Source organism: Saccopteryx leptura, chromosome 1, assembly GCF_036850995.1.
Source record: "Saccopteryx leptura isolate mSacLep1 chromosome 1, mSacLep1_pri_phased_curated, whole genome shotgun sequence".
In the NCBI taxonomy this organism is placed as follows: domain Eukaryota; kingdom Metazoa; phylum Chordata; class Mammalia; order Chiroptera; family Emballonuridae; genus Saccopteryx; species Saccopteryx leptura.
In genome coordinates this window covers 96845115-96864822 of record NC_089503.1, presented here as the reverse complement: position 1 = coordinate 96864822, position 19708 = coordinate 96845115, and the positions used below count along the sequence as shown (strand labels likewise).

Sequence of the window (19708 nt, the reverse complement as noted above, 5' to 3'; positions counted from 1 at the left end):
GTAAGAGTGGGAAACTTCTTTGTAAATGTTCAGTTGCATAGTACTTTTGTATTATATTCAGAGTTTTGAAATATTGAGCTGATAAACAAATTTAGGTTCAGGATTCTAGAAAATAACTTTCTAATATAAAAATTACATAATACAGTTGACCCTTGAACAACATGGGTTTGGATTGTGCAGGTTCACTTATACACGGATTTTTTTTTTTTTCAGTAAATACAGACAGAACTGTAAATGTATTTTCTTTCTTAGGATTTTCTTAACATTTTTCTCTAGCTTGCTTTATTGTAAGAATTTAGTATATAATGTATATAACATACAAAATATGGGTTAATTGACTGCTTATGTAATTGATAAGGCTTTCAGTCAATAATAGGCTATTAGTGGTTAAGTTTTGGGGGATCCAAAATTACAAACACTTACAAAATTACTGGTACCCCTAGCCTCCATGTTGTTTAAGAATCAACTGTAATTTGGAATGATTACTGATATTGGGATGGGAGATTTAATTTAATAAATATTACACCTGCCATATATAAAACTGTTTGCCACTCACAAAACTAATATTTAAGATATCTTATGTTCAAGGTCCTTATTATCTAAGAATATATCTTTAAAAGGACAAGGTTTTATTTTGTTTGTTTGTTTTATGTATTGTTGAGTCTCAGGTGCCTGAAAAAAGGTACCTAGTGCTTGGCATGTGGTAGGTGTTTAATAAACCTTTGTTGTTTGAGATTGAATCAAGAATATGCAAGTAAGGCCTTCATTAGTGTATCAATGTCCCAGTTTCAAATCCCAGTCAGGGCAGAGAGGAGAAGTGACCATCTGCTTCTCCTCCTTCTTGCCCTCTTCCCCTTTCACAGTCAGTGGCTCAATTGGTTCAAGCACGGCCCTGGATACTCCATAGAAGGGCATCAGCCTCAGGCACTAAAAATATTTCACTACTCAAGCATCAACCCAAATACGGTTGCCAGGTCGTTCCCAGTTAGGGCACATGCAGGAGTCTGCTTCTCTGTGTCCTCTCCCTCACCTAAAAAAAAAGTAACAAAAAAATAAACAAAAAGAATACACAAGTAATTAAAATACAAAGGCAGAATGTGACATGAAGGAAAAATATTAAGTTAATATAATAATTCAAAGTAAGGAAAAAGTACATCCAATTGTAATAAGGAAGAACTTTGTGGAAAGCTGTGTTTTCAACTGAGCCTTGAAAAACAGGTAACATTTAAGTGGTGGAAATGGAAAGGAAGGCAACCCAAGTAGAAGAAGTAGAGTCAAGAAAGCACCTGGTGTTTTTGGGCAAAGTACCTAGTACTCTTGTTTGGCTTGGTGGCTGTTAAGGATTTATGTAGTTGGAGATGAGTTTGAAAAAAATAAGACTTTATTTTAAAATATCACAACTACATGTAACTAGGTAGGCAGTGTGATCCATTAAAATTTCTTTTGAACAAGAGAGTGATGTAATTATAATAGGATTTTAGGCAGACTAATTTGATAAAGGATGATGAAACAAGGAGAGATGGCATAAGCTGAGTAAGAAAGCTGTCTTAATATTTCGGGTAGGAAGTACAGGGAATTTGAGCCATGTACGGGGGTTGACAGTAAAGCTCTAAAGGAGGGACAGTAGTAGTAGTGGTCTTAATACTTAGGGAAGCTGTGTTTTCCAACTAATATCAATATCTAATGTTTATTGAACCCAGTTTAATAAAAGTTAAATGGGCTGAAATTTCCCTGTAATCTTTGATCTTAGTGTCATGTTCAAAGATCTGTCCTTACAATTGTTAGAAATAAAGAAAATTTTAATAGGTATTGAAAATTAGAGCTGGGGCATAACATTGTATGTCTATTTTTCCCTATTTAGCTTCACTTTCCATGTACCGTTTCTTTCTTTTTTTTTTTTTTTATCTTTTTCTAGGAGGAAAACAATGTGGTTCATAACCAGAAAGTAGAAATTCTGAGAAAAATGTTACAGAAAGAACAGGAACGGCTACAGGTACTAAATTAGGAAAGGGCTGTTTACAGGGCTGTCAAAATGTGAATGGGTGTAGTTGAGTTGTTGTTTATAATCACAGTCAAGCAGTATTACAATCAGTGCCATCAGCTATTTGATTAAAAGTAGATTTTTTCTATATTTTCTTGACATAAGTAATTAATTATCAAATATTTTTATAACTTTCCAGTTATTGCAGGAAGATTACAACCGAACACCTGCCCAAAGATTGCTAAAAGAGATCCAAGAGGCCAAGAAACACATTCCTCAGCTGCAAGAGCAGTTATCCAGAGCCACAGGCTCTGCTCAGGTAGCATCACGGTTAAATGTGCTACCCAGTTTTTTGTTGGAGCATATTCTTTTGGGAATGTGTCAAGAGAATATTGTAGTTGCCTTTTTAGAAAGTTATGATTAACTAAAGGAAATGGGGGCTTCTAATAATTTGCTTACTCGTGATTTAATGTTTCTTTGCTTCACAATAATTTTAAAAAGAGTGCTTTTGCTTTGATGTGATAAATTAGTAAAATACATTTATATATATATATTTATATTTTTGAGGTGCATTCTGCAATTTTGTTTATTTTAAGTAGGGCTATAAGATTTTACAAATTGACAGACATTGTGCTAAGTACTTTGACAAGCATATTCTTAGTATGTACAACAATCCTCTGAAACTTGTTCCCCCTCCCCCCATTTTACATACACACTTAAAGAAACTTAGATTAAATAGTTTGTCTGAGATAAGGTAGCTCAAAAGTAACTGAACTGGAATTTAAGTCCAGTCTGATTAATTCAAAGTACATTCACATTCTTTTTTTTAATTAAGAGGAGATGAGATAGACTCCCGCATATGCCCTCACCAGGATCCACCCTGCAACCCCTGTTTGATGTCGATGCTTGAATCAGCTAAGTGATTCTCAGCGCCTGGGGTGGGCACTTTACCAAACAAGCCACTGTCTGTGAGACAGGAAGAGGGAGAGAAGGAGGACAGGGAGGGGAAAAGAAATAAGATAGTCGCTTCTCATATGTGCCCTGACCAGGGACTGAACCCGGGACGTCCATACTCCAGGCTGACATTCTGTCCACTGAGACAACTGGCCAGGGCCCATATTCTCATTCTTAATGACTGTATTTTTATTGTAATTTTAAAATAGATTTCAACAAAATTTGCTACATGGGTATGAGTATGGAGATGATGGTCTCATTAGAAAAAAATAGCTCAGCATTTCTATCCTTACCAAATTTCTATTCTGTAATATTCAGATTTGAGATATGAAAAGTTCTTTTTACTTTATTTTAAAGCAAAATGGATAAATTGCCTGTACCATTTAAAATGAATTAAAGCTGTTGATTTGTTGTTCTTCTTTAGTTAGGTCTGTAAATGAAAGCTGTATTCATGGAACTAGAATGATTTTTTAAGATATGAGCTACCCTGATTAACAAATCATTCTATTGTTGTGAAAACTAGAGCTTAAACTGGTCACCCAGTTATAAGGTCTCCTGACTTGGCTGGTTTAGTGTTCTTGTTAAACATTATTTATTTTTTTATTATGTTCAGTCCCATTAACTTTATGTGAAGTTTTGAGAATTATACCTCAGTATAAAGTTGACAGTTTTCTATTGTTACTACTGAGCAAAGACAATAATCTTACTCTGTTTGAATAGTAAAAATGTGGTTCCTAATCTAAAAGCTTAAAATTATGTTATAGCATTATGTCCTGGTCTTTATGATTTACTGAAATTCTGAAATGTTGAAAGGCAGTGAACCAGATATTATAGTGTAAAAATCTTTACTAATGGGCAGGAAATAAAAACAATATAATTTGACAAACTTTTATCCTTATGCTCTATTTGGCAGTTCAAATTTTTTTCCTCCTTGCTAAACTGGCTCTAAGGTCATTGCCATTTTACAACAACAGAATTAGTAGTTATTTATGTTTTTAACTTTTAGATCTATAAGCATTATTGATCTCATCAAATTGGCTGACCTTTAGCAGTCTCCTTTAGATTGTAGTGCAACTCTGTTTCTTTATGCAATCAATAATGAAAGGTTTTTTCTTTTATGTGTTTGTGTGTATGTTTAATCTGTTTTAGGATGGAGCTCTAATGACATCCTCCAAGCCCTTAGGTGACATACCAACGGTCAGTGAAGTAGAAGCAGATGGTGATGGAGTAGGCAGAATTGACTATAGCAGTGGAGATACTTCTTGGCCCAGTAGTGACAATGCAGATGTAAGTGTTCTACATCTTATTTATTTATTTATTTTATTATTAAGTGAGAAGCAGGGAGACAGAGACAGATTCTCTCATGTGCCCCTACTGAGATCCTCTTGGCAAACCCCCTACTGAGCGATGCTCTGTCTGTCTGGGGCATTGCTCTGCCTGCCTGGGGCATTGCTCCATTGCTCAGCAACTGAGCTATTTTAGTGCCTGAAGTGAGGCCATCTTTGCTCCTCCTATTCGAGCCATGCATGTGGGAAGGGGAGAGAGAGAGAGAGGGAAAGAGAGAAATGAGGTGAGGGTGAAGAAGCAGATGGTCATTTCTCCTCAATGCCCTGACTGGGAATTGAACCCAAGACTTCCACACACTGGGCCAACGCTCTACCCCTGAGCCAACCAGCCAGGGCCAATGTTCTACATCTTTATCTTCCTGGATTCTTCTTTACAGCCTCACTCGAGATTTTAAGTTACATGAGCTAGAAGTATATTCTCTTACTACTTAAAATCTTGTTATTGCTGACTTTTTTTTTTTTCTGACAGAGACAGAGCGAGGGAGAGATTGGAATAGACAGACAGGAAGGGAGAGAGATGAAAAGCATCAGTTCTTCGTTGCAGCTCCTTAGTTCATTGATTGCTTTTTCATATGTGCCTTAATAGGGTGCTACAGCAGAGCAAATGATCCCTTGCTCGAGCCAGTGACATTGGGCTCAAGCTGGTGAGCCTTGGGCTTTAAGCCAGCGACATTTGGGCTCAAGCCAGCAACCATGGGGTCATGTCTATGATCCCATGCTCAAGCCAGCAACTCCACACTCAAGCTGGTGAGCCTGTGCTCAAGTCAGCAAACTGGGGGTCTTGAACCTGGGTCCTCTGCGTCCCAGTCCAATGTTCTATCCACTGCGCCACTGCCTGATCAGGCATCACTGCCATTTTTAGTGTAACAATTTGATAAGCAGAAATTGTAGACACTGTTGTATATGAGTTTTTAATTCCAGTGTTTACTTTTTCCTTTGGACACCCATTGCTGAATGTTTCTTTAGAGGAGATGGAATTTCCCAGTAGGCATCTTGTTAAAGGGTAAAAAGTCAATAATGCCAATGCTTTCTTACTGAACCAAGAAGCCAACTGTTGATATCTTTAAGAGCATGTTAATATTCCATTTGTGGTCAGAGTGACTCACTGTTGAGTCATAGGGTACTTTGCCATTACGAAGTGGAAAAGACTTAGTTCTTTTAGATGAGATTTAGCCCATGTTTAGTAACACTTCCTTGATTTACTCAGAAATTGCCAAATGAACCAATGATATTTGTTAAAAGATAAGAAAATATTTTAAGTTGAATATGATGTGGCATCATAGTCGTATGAATACTCAAAAGCTAATTTCGGGGTCTCTCAGCAGTACTTTGTAAGTAGTATGCAATGATAGGAATAATAACTTAAAAATAGATCACTTCTGAAAAGTGATGAGGAAAGTAGTCTAAACCAGTGTTTTTAAAACTGTAGTTCGTGAAATCATTTTAGTTGGTTGGAGTCAGCATTAAAAAAAATGAATAGGATGTAAGAGTGCTTTACATATAGAAGCAGTGTTACTTCTTGTGACTTTTGTTGCACACACACGTGTGTGCATATATGTGTGTGTACACACACGTAGACAGATGCACCCACACATGCTAATTAACTAAGTAAATTTCTTTCTTGATAAAGGTGTTAAAAAATAAATAAAAATTCCTGGTCTAAGCCATTATTCCCACTACTTTTTGAGGCTTAGACCCAATGACTCAGTTCCTCATGCAAACAAAATAGGATTTTTTTCTAAGATGTGATTGGAGTCTTAAGATTGGGTAGGTTAAAGGTTTTAATGAAAAATTCAGTTTTGACTCAAGAAAAGCTAATATTAGGTCTAGCGGAAAGTTCTGTCCATTTCTATCACAAGTTTCGATACGTAAGCACATGTTTATTTGGCGCATGTATGCCTCTCTTATTTTTATCACTTAATGTATACATACTGACGTAGCAAATTAACTAAAACAAAGTTGATTCACATTAGTCTTATGTGTGAAGCGATAGTGTACCCATGGCTACTGATAAAGTTCATTTACGCCACTGTAATTTTTACGAATTTTAACAAGGAAGAAATGCTACAGAAGCATGTCTGTCGCATCCACCATATTCCCAGGACTTAGCACCCTCCGACTATCACTTGTTTTTGTCCTTACAAAATTTTTTGAAGGGCAAAAATTTCAAAAATGAAGAAGATACCAAACAAGCACTGGTTCAATTTTTCGCATCAAAAGATAAAACATTTTTCAAAAATGGGATATATAAATTGCCCTCACGCTGGCAAGAAATCATTAATAATAATGGCAATTATATTATTTAATAAAGTTTATTGACAGTAAGAAAAAATTGTTGTTTTATTCCAAAAACGGACAGAACTTTCCGCTAGACCTAATATTTATTCTGCATACATATTATATAAGGGTTTTACATTTCTTATCTTAGTTAATTCTCAAAACAGCCATGTGATGTAGTACTGTTATCATAATTTTTTTGTGAGACAGAGACAGACTGACAGGAAGGGAGAGAGATGAGAAGCATCAATTCTTTGTTGCGGCACCTTAGTTGTTCATTGATTGCTTTCTCATATGTGCCTTGACCAGCGGGCTACTGCAGACCAAGTGACTGCTTAAGCCAATGTCCTTGGGCTCAAACTGGCAACCTCAGGGTATTGAACCTGGGTCCTATGCATCCCAATCCAACACTCTACCCACTGCACCACAACCTGCTCAGACATTATCATAATTTTATAGGAGAAAAAATTGAGGCCGAATGAAGTTAACTAACTTGCCAAACTTACCCAGGTAGTAAGTGATCTGCCTCTACCTACCTTGAAAGTACCAACACTCTAAATATAAGCGAAGGCACTCTTGTATGAAAATGTATAACATTTTGGGGAAACAGTAAAAATTTTACTGGCATATACAGGCTATGGAGGAAATGGCTATAGTTTATCATAGAAACAACTTTGAGTGCAGGGCTTTAGCTTGTTCTAGTGGTATTGCTTTTGGGAATCCTCATGGTCTCCTTTTTGTTTTAGTGCTACTTCTTTTCTCTTTTGTCATGGCTTGTTTCTACCATTAGATGGAAAGTTTCTGAGAGCATGGGAACCATCTCAGTTACATGTATGTTTGCAAACCCTGGCAGATTGTAGGAATTTAGAGCAAGTGTTAAGAAAAATTTGAATTTTATCTTGTATTCAGAGGAGTGTTACAGTAAAATCTGTGGTTTAGGTATATAACCTTCTAAAATAGAGGGAATTGGCAAGTGTAGAAAGAGGCATTCCAGTGAATATAGACTGTTTGACACGTAATTGGTGTTTATTATGTATTTGAATGAATAGAAAAATGAGTGATTAAAGAGTTTGGGCTTTGTCTTGCATGCAAAAGAGAGGCATAATCAGAAACATGTCTGTGGAAAATGAAGTGGAGTAAAGAAAAAGACAGGGAGACCTGTAAGAAGAGAGCACTGCATGGCTTACTAGGAATTTAACTAATGTATGTTGAATATCTGATAGTTATTGTTTATTGAACACCTGCTTTGTGTCAGCAGTTGTACTTATTATTTTACAGATACTCTTTTTAGCTCTCATAATCTTCCAGAAGGAATATCGTTATTTTATAGATGAGGGAACTGAGACCAAATAAACAAATGAATATTGTAGAAGTCTAGGTGAGAGGTGGTACAGTGTAGAGTAGGATGTTTACTGAATGGGTAAACTAGCTTAAGTTCTACATGTTTCTATTTGAAGCTAAGATGTGCTTTTAGTTGTGGATTTCCATGTTTGTTTCAGTTGTACTGTATTAAGAATGTAGGAACTTGCCTGACCTGTGGTGGCGCAGTGGATAAAGCGTCGACCTGGAAATGCTGAGGTCGCCGGATCAAAACCCTGGGCTTGCCTGGTCGAGGCACATATGGGAGTTGATGCTTCCAGCTCCTCCCTCCTTCTCTCTCTCTGTCTCTCCTCTCTATCCCTCTCTGTCTCTCTTTCTCTCCTCTCTAAAAATGAATAAATAAAAAAATAAAAATAAAAAAAAAAAAAGAATTGTTTAAAAAAAAAAAAAAAAAAAAAGAATGTAGGAACTGCCTAACCTGTGGTGGTGCAGATGAAGTGTCAGCATGTAATGCTGATGTCACTGGTTTGAAACGCTGGGTGTGCCTGGTCAAGGCACATTGTAGAAACAACTACTCTGAGCTGATGCTTCCCACTCTCCCTGCCTCCATCTCTCTCTCTCTCTCTCAATCAATAAATCTTAAAAAAAAGAATGTAGCAACCAGTGTTTTTAATCTTTTAAATCAGTGCTTTTAATTTTTTTCCACTTTCTGCTCATTTGTACAAAATGATTTCCTTGTGGTATATGTAATGTCATTATCATTGTAAAATCCCCTGCTTTTGTTTACCTCAAAGATGATTTTAAGGAATAACTGCATACCTCGTTCTCACAAGAGAAGCTACTTGATCACAAATAATGATCTAAAATTTAGAGCATATGCCTCTCTGATTTTCAGTTTGTAACTGATTTTGGAAAATTTTAAACCTATTCAAAAGTAGAGACTGGCATATAATGATCTCCCTCATGTACCTAATCACCCAACCTCAGCAGTCATCAACAGGTGCTCAAACTTGTATTGTCTATAGCCCCCATATTACTCTCCAAATACTGGATTATTTTTAAGTAAAATCCAAGACATTATTTCATGACTATGCATCTTAAAGAGAAAAAAAGGCTTAAAAGTTAAGCCATATTACCATTACTAAATCTTTAGAATTAATAGTTTTTAATATGCAATTTGATTGACCTAATTGTTTTATAATGATCATTTTGCTGTTGGTTTATTTGAATTGGGACTTTAAATTAGAGTTTTTCAACCTTTGGTTGATATGTCTGTAATTTTTTAATAGTTCTCTTTATTTTGTTGCCATGTTTTGTTAAACTGAATCATATATCCAATAATTGTATTTTCATGGTGTTAACATGTTACTCCTTGTATATTTTCTGAAAACTGATAGTGAGATGCAGTCTTGAGCAGATTAAGGTTTGAGTTGTTTGTTAAGAACAATTCACAGATGGTAGAGTGGACATCCTATTAAATCACATCAGGTGGTGCATATCTGGGGTTTTTGTTTGCTTTTTGTGTGTGTGACCTTAAGTGTAAGATGTTCAGATAATGTCAGCAGGATTGTTCTATTATAAAATTCCCCATAAAGCTTTTATCTCATGATTTTACCTGCCACTGATGGTCAACATGCTTATATTTATTATTTAATTAGTTGTTTCAAAATGGTATGATAGTTTTAGATGAACATATTAGATGGAATTATTTTATAAAAAATAATTTTCCCTTATTTTTTTTTAGATTACCCTAAAATACAGCTTATACAGGAAATGTGGGATAAATGCTTGATTATTTTCCTTTATGTATCTGTTTTCAGAAGAGTTGGTACCCTAACAAACTCCAGAAGTCACCAGTGTGTGGATGTGTACATACACTTGTGCGTGTGTATGATATATTGAATTCATAGATTTTCACATACTTGCTTAGTGTGTTTCAGTCCCTTGCAATTATTATTCTTTTTGATGCTTAAACTGTACCATTTTTTGGCTGGTGGAGCCTCCTTAGTTGCTTTGGTAGCTTTACCGTTTTCTCTGTCTCCTTGTATTTTGGTATATGTACGGTTAGCATGAATCTTTCCTATTGGCATACACAAAAATCTCCTGTGCCTCATTTTCAGCTGCTCTCTAGAATAGCTCCCATTGCGTTGGGGTATTCCTTATTCCCCAGAATTGAAGTTCTACATATAAAATAGTTTGTTTTATATTCATTGCAGACATACCATGTAAATTTTATAAAAATCCATATATCATATTCACATGTGTCTACGGCCATACCACCCTGAACACTCCCGATTTCATCTGATCTCGAAAGCTAAGCATGGTCGGGCCTGGTTAGTACTTGGATGGGAGATTCCCATGAACTAATTAATATCAGCAAAATAGACAAAAGCTTAATTTCATTTATATAAATAGTGCAAAATGCTATTGTGGATAAAAAGAATAGTTTGAGGCAGAGAGGATTAGAGGAGATGGATAAACATAGAGATAAAATGTTGACATACTGTGTTTGAGATATGTAATATATCTAGTTACAGTAATTTGGTAGAAATATGCCCTCAGGCCTGGCGATGAAATAAAACTAGTCTATGGTTTCTGTATTGTTTTATCAATATAAAACTAGAAAGCTGAGAGAATAAGTGATTTGCCAAAGTCAAGAAGAAAGTAGCAGAGTCAAGTATTAATATAAAAGATAGTAGTTTCAAATACATATTTGAAATTCAGAAGACTTTTTCCACACTATTCTTTTTCTCTCTTTTTTGGTGAGCCTGTTGAAATAAAGTGAGTATTTTTTCTTCCTTCCCTCTTTCCCTCACTTGCTCCCTCCCTCCCTTCTTTCCTTCCTTTTTTTTTTTTTTAATTAGAGTCCTAAGAGTGGCCTGAAAGAGAGGATTTATCTAGAGGAAAACCCAGAGAAAAATGAAGTAATTCAGGACACTGTGAGTACGAAATCTGTGAAATTATACTGCTTTCTTTGTACTAAAAGTGTCAGATATATTTGCTATTTGTATATGCTTTTATTGTTTTTCAGAGAAAGCTTAAACTCTAAAGGAATTTAATAATTTTTTTTTGATAAATGGAGAGCTATTCCGAATAATAGTATTATTAAGTGGTTTAATGTTTTTTTTAATTGTCGCAAAATACAGTGTGTCCATAAAGTCATGGTGCACTTTTGACCGGTCACAGGAAAGCAACAAAAGACGATAGAAGTGTGAAATCTGCACCAAATAAAAGGAAAACTCTCCCAGTTTCATACCTATTCAGTGCAGTTCGATGTGGGCTCACGCACAGATGTTTTAGGGCTCTTTAGGTAGCTATCCCGTATAGCCTCTACAGACTCATCACTGACTGATGGCCTACCAGAATGGGAATTCTCCACCAAACTGCCGGTTTCCTTCAACTGTTTATCCCACCAAGTAATGTTATTCCTATGTGGTGGCGCTTCGTTATAAACGCGCCGAAATTCATGTTGCACTTTGGTCCCGGATTTGAATTTAGCGAGCCACAGAACACACTGAACTTTTCTCTGTACCATCCACATCTCGACTGGCATGGTCGTGGGCTACTCCGCTGTATACAGTGTTACGTCATCATCTGCACATGCGCACATGCTGCCACATCACCCTACAGAAACTGGGAGGGTTTTCCCATCTTTTATTTGGTGCAGATTTTACATTTCTGTCGTCTTTTGTTGCTTTCCTGTGACTGGTCAAAAGTGCACCATGACTTTACAGACACACTGTATAAGTTAAAGTCACGTTGTGCCGCTATCACAGCATTCATCTTTAGAACTTTTCATGTTCCTGCAGCTGAGACTCAGTACCCTTTAACCACTGAGCCCAAATTGTCTTCTCTCTCAAGCCCCTGGCAACCACGATCTACTTTCTGTTTCTGTGAATTGGACTACCCTAGGAACATCATATAAGTAGAATCATACAATATTTGTTCTTTTGTTGACTAGCGTATTTCATTTAACATAATGTCTTCAAGATTCATCACGTTGTAGCATGTGTCATAATTTTCTTTCTTTTTAACTCTGAATAATAAACCATTATATGTATACATCACATTCTGTTTATCCATTCATTTGTCAGAGAACACTTGAGTTGTTTCCATCTTTTGGTTATTGTGAATAATGCTACTGTGAACATGGCTGTACAATTGTTTGTTCAAGGATCTTTCAGTTCTTTGGGTGTATACCCAGAAGTGGAACTGCTGGATCTTGCATATTCTTAACTGAATACGTTTAGCATTTTGATTTTGTTTAATTAGGCTTTTTAAATTTATTTATTTATTTATTGATATTAGCAAGAAAGGGAGAGAGACACAAACAGGAACATTGATCTATTCCTGTATGTTCCTTGACCAGGGATCAAACTGGCAACCTAAACACTTTGGGACGATGCTCTAATCAACTGAGCTATCTAGCCAGGGCTTAGATTTGGGTAAAGTTTTATAGTAAAAGACAACATATTATAAGGCATTGATTATTAGTTACACATTGAATAGTCGGAGAAATCAAATCAGCTATAAAATCCAGAGTTGTCTGACTATTCCTCTAAATACATTTCTGTAGTTTCACCTGAGATTTTTTTCCTTAAATTATTAAAGCATTACAGTTTAAAAAAAAAATGAGTAGTAAAAAGGACTGAATCAAGTTTAGGAGATGCAGATACATGGTGCTGGGAAAATACTTAAGGAGGAAGAACTATAGTTACATATCATTTTCTTATTTTATCACTTGTTAGATCCATTTACATTATTTCAATTATAACTGCTTTGCAGATGACTACCAAATAATTACAGCCCCACTCTGCTCAGCTATAGGTCTTGCATGTTCAACTGCTGTCAGATTTAAGCCAAATTTATTCCTTTCCATTTCTTCCAAAATTTTATTTCTCTTAATGCTCTGTGGTCTTTGATTTTAGTAATTATGGTCTTCAAACATCTCATATTTTTTAAATTATGCATTAATGCCTTTTTCATGGTAAATATTACTCTGTGAGTTGACAAATGGATGATCTATTGCATGGAGTGTGATCTGTAATTTATTTTTATAATTTTATCATCTTTGTTTCTATAGCAGTGTTTTATGTGACTGCTTTAAACTTTATTTTGCATAATACCAGTGATTTTTAAGCCAGGAATGATTTTTTGTCCCTGGAGACATTTGGCAGCATCTGGAAGTTATATTGATTGTCATGACTTAGAGGCTGTTACTGGCATCTAGTGGTTGGATAAAGGACAGCAATGCTACTAAATACCTTAAAATATACAACAGTTCCCATAACAAAGAATTATCTGGCAAAAATATAAACTGTTCCAGGGTTGAAAAAAACCTGCATTATGCATGTATGAAAAAGAATTAGAGAGGAATGGCAGAGTGATAGGTCCTGGAATCTTGTCTCCTTGAAATTTCAACTATTTGAACAGCTATAACTCAGCAAACTACCCTAGCCAGGCACACAGGCATACCTGAAAGATCCGTGCACTGAAGCAACTAAAGGTGGGCAGGAAATGGCCACGAGGGCAAAAGATAAGGACACATCCCTGCCAAAGCTCACCGTAGGGCTCCAAAGAGGGGAGAAACTTGGTTGTGTCTGGGTTTCCTCTTGCCTGGAGGAGCAGAAAGATTTTGGGGAGTCACTCTCAGGAGTGAACAATTGAAGCAATGGCTGAGTACAGGCACCTAGGCAGAGGACACAGCTCTGGGACATTTCTAGTTCACCCTCAGTCTGCCAACGGCCTACACTTTAGACAGAGAAATGGAGATGCAAAGTGCCACAACCCCCCAGCCTCCCAGAACCTGCCCCCCTTCGCTCTTGGTGTTGAGGTGCAGGGTACATCAATGGCATACCTGAGAACTAACTCCACATAACCACTTTTTCCCCTTAGTAAAAGGGGTACTTGATGTCAGGTCCCTGGTCCGTTGGGGCACAGGGGAGAACACACAGAGGCTAGAGATCATTATTGCCAGGAGGAAGAACAAAGAAGGTGACCAGGTGCCCTCAGCCCACCCCACTCCCAACATTGCGATGAGGGTTAGCACCTACCTGAGTTTCAGAGCTAGAAGAATAGGAAAACCTCTTGGAAGTAAACTACTAAGAAAGAGCCACTCAGAAATGCCTAGGCAGAGAAAGAGTCCTCATAATACTATAAATAACCAAGAAAGAGATGCAGTTCAGAAAGAAAATGAAAAAAAATCTCCAGAAAGCAATCTATTTTTTTTTTTGACAGAGACAGAAAGAAGGATAGATAGGGACAGACAGACAGACAGACAGGAAGGGAGAGACATGAGAAGCATCAATTCTTTGTTGTGGCACCTTAGATGTTCATCAATTGCCTTCTCATATGTGCTTTGAGTGGAGGTCTACAGCAGAGTGAGTGACCCCTTGCTCAAGCCAGCCACCTTGGGCTCAAGCTAGTAACCTTGGGCTTAAAGCCAGTGATATTTGGGTTCAAGCCAGCAACCCCACGCTTAAGCTGCTGATCCCATGCTCAAGCCGGATGAGCCTGCACTCAAGACAGAGACCTCGGCATTTCAAACCTGAGTCCTCCACATCCCAGTCTGACTGTCCACTATGCAACCACCTATCTGGTCAGACCAGAAAGCAATCTTTAAAACACATGGAAATGGATATAAATGACAGAGAATTCAAAATTGAAATCCTGAAAAGACTCAATGAGTGTGAGAAAACACTGATAGACAATTTAATGAACTCAGAAAACAGATTAATGAACAAAACAAATACTTCACCAAATAGATTGAAACTTTAAAAAAGAACCAAACAAATTCTGGAGATGAAGAACTCAATAAACCAGCTGAAGATTGAACTAGTGAGCATAGTTAATAGAGCCAATTAGATAAAAGAAAGAACTAATGATATCAAAGATAGGCACCTAGAGATAATGCAGAGGGAAGAAGAAACTCAAGAATAATACAGTGGTACCTTGAGATACGAGTCTAATTTGTTCTGTAACCGAGCTCGTAAGTTAGTCAACTCATATATCAAACAAATTTCTCACATTTAAAATAACTGAAATAGATTTAATCCATTCCAGCCCTGTGAAACATCCCCAAAGCATCCTAAATTATGAAAAAGACATGATTTTTAATTAAGAAACACACATGTATACTTTACCAATGCATAACAAAATATATGAAATAAAAGAAAACTGTTATTTAGTACTGTATTCTTACCTTGGAGACTGACGAGTGCGGCTAACAGAGGTGCATGGCAGAGGAGGAGGAAGGGATGCAGGCACTGTAGACACGTAAACTAAAACTGTACATTCTTAACCCTAAATGTAAGCTAAAACTGCATTTTCTTTAAACAAAACTAAAACTGCGGCAGCTTTCTGAATCACGGCTTGTATCGGAATTTTGCTCGGATCTCGAACAAAAATATGGACCAAGTTGCAGCTCGTATCTTAAAAAAAAAAATTGTATGTTGGTCTGCTCGTATCTCAAGGTGCCACTGCAATAATAAATGATAGAGTTCCCAGGATCATATGACTCCATCAGAGAAAGCAGTATAAGAAGAATACTCATGCCCTGGCCAGAAAGCTCGATTGGTTGGAGCATCATCCCAAAGTACAGATATTGTTGGTACAGTCCTCAGTCAGGGTACATACAGGAACAGGTCAATGTTCCTGTCTCTGTCTCTGTCTCCTTGCCTCTCCCTGCTACCAAAAAAAAGAATTAAAGAGGAAGAATACTTGTTCAGAAGAAGAAGAGAGGGAGAAGGGAATGGACGGACAGCCTTTTTAGACAAATAATTGATGAGAACTTCCCAAACATATGGAAAGAGCTAGATCCTTGAATTGAAGAAGCAAACAGAACACCTAGTAACCACAACCCAAAGAGGCCTTCTGCAAGGCACATTGTATTGAAACTTAAAAGTTAATAACAAAGACTCCTCAAGGCAGCCAGGGGGAAAAAAGTATTATATAAAGGAAAAGCTTATCAGGTTATCATCAGTCTTCTCAGCAGAAACTTCAAGTGAGAAAAGAGTAGAGCAGGGGTCCCCAAACTACGGCCCGCGGGCAGCACACGGCCCCCTAAGGCCGTTTATCTGGCCCCCACCGCACTTCTGGAAGGGACACCTCTTTCGTTGGTGGTCAGCGAGAGGAGCATAGTTCCCATTGAAATACTAGTCAGTTTATTGATTTAAATTTACTTGTTCTTTATTTTAAATATTGTATTTGTTCCCGTTTTGTTTTTTTACTTTAAAATAAGATATGTGCAGTGTGCATAGGGATTTGTTCATAGTTTTTTTTATAGTCCAGCCCTCCAACGGTCTGAGGGACAGTGAACTGGCCCCCTGTGTAAAAAGTTTGGGGACCCCTGGAGTAGACCAAAACCTACAAAGTACTGAAAGAGTGGAACTACTAGCCAAGGACAATATATCCATCAATGTTATTTTTTAAATATGAGGGAGAAATAAAGACTTTCCCAGATATACAGAAGCTGATGGAATTTATCACTAGAAAATCCCTTTTGCAGGAAATAGTCAAGGGACTTATTCTACCTGATTTAAATAACAAAACCACGAAAATACGAGTAAGATCTTCTGACAAATTTACAACATAAATCAGGGATAATTTGTGACAGTACAAACGAAAGGGGAGGGTGATAGAAACACAAAGGAAACGAACCAATGGAGGCACAGAGCTACCAGAAAACAAAAGATAAAAGAGGTATAGGAAATTCACATATATCAGTAATTACCGAAAATGTAAATGGATAGAACTCACCAATAAGAGACACAGAGTAGAAGATTGGATCCAAAATAAAAACCAAATAACCCAACCATATGCTGCCTTCAAGATATATATTTAAGCTGTAAAGACAAAATTAGATTCAAAAGGAAAAGGGTGGAAATGATTTTCCAAGCAAATATCCAAAGAAAAGCAGGTGTAGCCATACTGATTTTAAGACAACAAAGTTAACAGGAGACAAAGATAGGGCATTTTTATAATGATAAAGGGGACAGGACACTACATCAAGAAGACATAATACTTTTTTTTTTTTTTTTTGTATTTTTCCAAAGCTGGAAACAGGGAGGCAGTCAGACAGACTCCCACATGCGCCTGACCGGGATCTACCCGGCATGCCCACCAGGGGGCAATGATCTGCCCATCTGGGGCGTTGCTGTGCTGCAACCAGAGCCATTCTAGCTCCTGAGGCAGAGGCCATGGAACCATCCTCAGCGCCCAGGCCAACTTTGCTCCAGTGGAACCTTGGCTGAGGGAGGGGAAGAGAGAGTCAGAGAGGAAGGAGATGGGGAAGGGTAGAGAAGTAGATGGGCGCTTCTCCTGTGTGCCCTGGCCGGGAATCGAACCCGGGACTTCTGCACACCAGGCCGACGCTCTACCACTGAGCCAACTGGCTAGGGTGACATAATACTTCTTAATATATATGCACTGAATCAAGGAGCACTGAATATGTTAAACAGCTACTAACAGAACTTAATGGAGAAACAGACAAAAAAAAAAATCATAGTTGGGGACCTTAATAGTCCACTGACAGATCATCCAAACAGAATCAATTAAGAAGTATTGGCTTTAAATGATACATTAGACCAGATGTACATATTTGACATTTACAGAATTTTTCATCCCAGAATATCAGATTATATATTCTTCTCCTGTACACATAGAACACTCTCAAGGATAGACCGTAGGTTGCATCACAAAACTAGACTCTAAGAAAGTCAAGAAGATTTAAATTATACCAAGCATGTTCTTGGCCATAATGCTCGGAAATTAGATTTTAACTGCAAAAGGAAGTAATGAAACATACAAAAGGCCCTGGCAGGTTGGCTCAGTGGATAGAGGATCAGCCTAGCATATGGATCCCCAGTTTCAATTCCCAGTCAGGGCACACAAGCAAAGTGACCACCTGCCTCTTTCCCCTTTCTACCTCTTCTCTCCCTTTTCACCTCCTGCAGCCTGTGGCTCAATTGTTTCAAGTGTCAGCCCAGGGTGCTAAAGATAGCTCAGTTGGTTCCAGCATATCAGCCTCAGGTGCTAAAAATAGCTTGGTTGAGCATCAGCACCAGACGAATTGCCGTGTGGACCCTGGTCAGGGTGCATGTGGGAATCTCTCTATCTCCCCTCCTCTCACTTAATAGAAAGAAAAAGGAAAAAACTCACAAAAATATGGAAATTAAATAACATACTACTAAAAATGATTTGATCCAAGAAGAAATAAAACCAGAGATAAAAATATAGAGAGAGAAAAATGAGAATGGCAACACAACATATCAAGCTTTTGGGATGCAGTAAAAGAATCAATAAAAGGGAAGTTTATATCATTATAAGCCTATCTGAAGGAACGAGAGAGACAAGTAACCTATCATTTACATCTTTTTTTTTTTCTTTCATTTTTCCAAAACTAGAAACGGGGAGGCAGTCAGACAGATTCCCGCATGCGCCTGACCGGGATCCACCCGGCATGCCCACTAGGGGGCGATGCTCTGCCCCTCTGGGGCGTCGCTCTGTTGCATCCAGAGCCACTCTAGCACCTGAGGCAGAGGCCACAGAGCTATCCTCAGCGCCCGGGCCATCTTTGCTCCAATGGAGCCTCGGCTGCAGGAGGGGAAGAGAGAGACAGAGAGGAAGGAGAGGGGGGTGTGGAGAAGCAGGTGGGCGCTTCTCCTGTATGCCCTGGCCAGAAATCGAACCCGGGACTCCTACACGCCAGGCCTACACTCTACTGCTGAGCCAACCGGCCAGGGCCTATTATTTACATCTTAAAGAACTAAAGAAGAACAAAGGCAACTCAAAGTCTGCAAAAGAAAGGAAATAATAATAAGAGCAGAACTGAATGAAATAGAGAACAAAAAATATATAGAAAATAATACAACAAAGAGCTGGTTCTTTGGAAAGATTAATAAAATTGACAGACAGCTGGCTAGACTCACTAAAGAAAAAATGAGAATGCATCACATAAACAAAATCAGAAATGAAAGAGAAGGTATTACAGACATCATAGATATTTAAAGGTCATGCTAGAATACTGTGAAAGACTATATGCTATCAAATTCAATGACCTAGAAGATATGGGTAAGTTGACAGAACTACACAATCTTTGTCAACTAAATCATGAAGAAGTGAAAAACCTAAATAGACCAATGAATAGTTAGAAAATTGAAACAACCATCAAAAACTTCCCAAAAGATAAAAGTCCAGAACCAGATGGCTTCACTAGTAAACTCTATCAAACATTTAAAGAAGATTTGGTATCTGTCCTCAAAATTTTCCAAAAATTGAAGAGGCAATACTTCCTAATATATAACCCTGATAGCAAAACCTGGCAAGGACAACACAAAACAAGAAAACTACAGACCTGTATCTCTTAATAAATACAGATGCAAAAATCCTAAACAAAATATTAGCAAATCAAATACAATGAGATGGAAAGATATTCTGTGTTTCTGGATTGGAAGAATAATCACTTAAAATGACCATATTATTCAAAGCATTTATACAGATTTAATGCAATCCCTATTAAAATTCCAATATCATATTTTAAGGAAATAGAACAAAAAAATTATCAGATTTGTATGGAACCACAAAAGACTGAATAGCCAAAGCAATCCTGGGAAAAAAAGAATGAAGCTGGAGACATCACACTGCTTGTCTTCAAATTACACTACAGAGCCACGATCATCAGAAGAGCATGGTATTGGCAGAAAAACACACACACAGACCAATGAAACTGAATCAAGAGTCTAGAAATAAAACCATATATTATATAAATGGGCAAATAATCTTTGACAAAGGAGCCATTAGCACACAGTGGAGAAAAGAAAATCTCTTCAAT

The 19708-nt window shown here is 37.4% G+C and overlaps 1 protein-coding gene across 4 annotated transcripts in view; it reads left to right on the top strand.

The window, feature by feature from the left end:
• Positions 1 to 19708, top strand: part of ARHGEF12 (Rho guanine nucleotide exchange factor 12) — a 162261-nt gene that overhangs the window by 87797 nt on the left and 54756 nt on the right. For 3 of the 4 annotated variants that reach the window (XM_066371665.1, XM_066371664.1, XM_066371663.1), the window contains 4 exons: positions 1916 to 1993; positions 2181 to 2300; positions 4085 to 4222; positions 10743 to 10817. In XM_066371665.1, the coding sequence (XP_066227762.1) occupies positions 1916 to 1993; positions 2181 to 2300; positions 4085 to 4222; positions 10743 to 10817 (411 nt within the window). The remainder of the gene's footprint in view (positions 1 to 1915; positions 1994 to 2180; positions 2301 to 4084; positions 4223 to 10742; positions 10818 to 19708) is intronic. The other variant, XM_066371666.1, reaches the window with a different exon arrangement.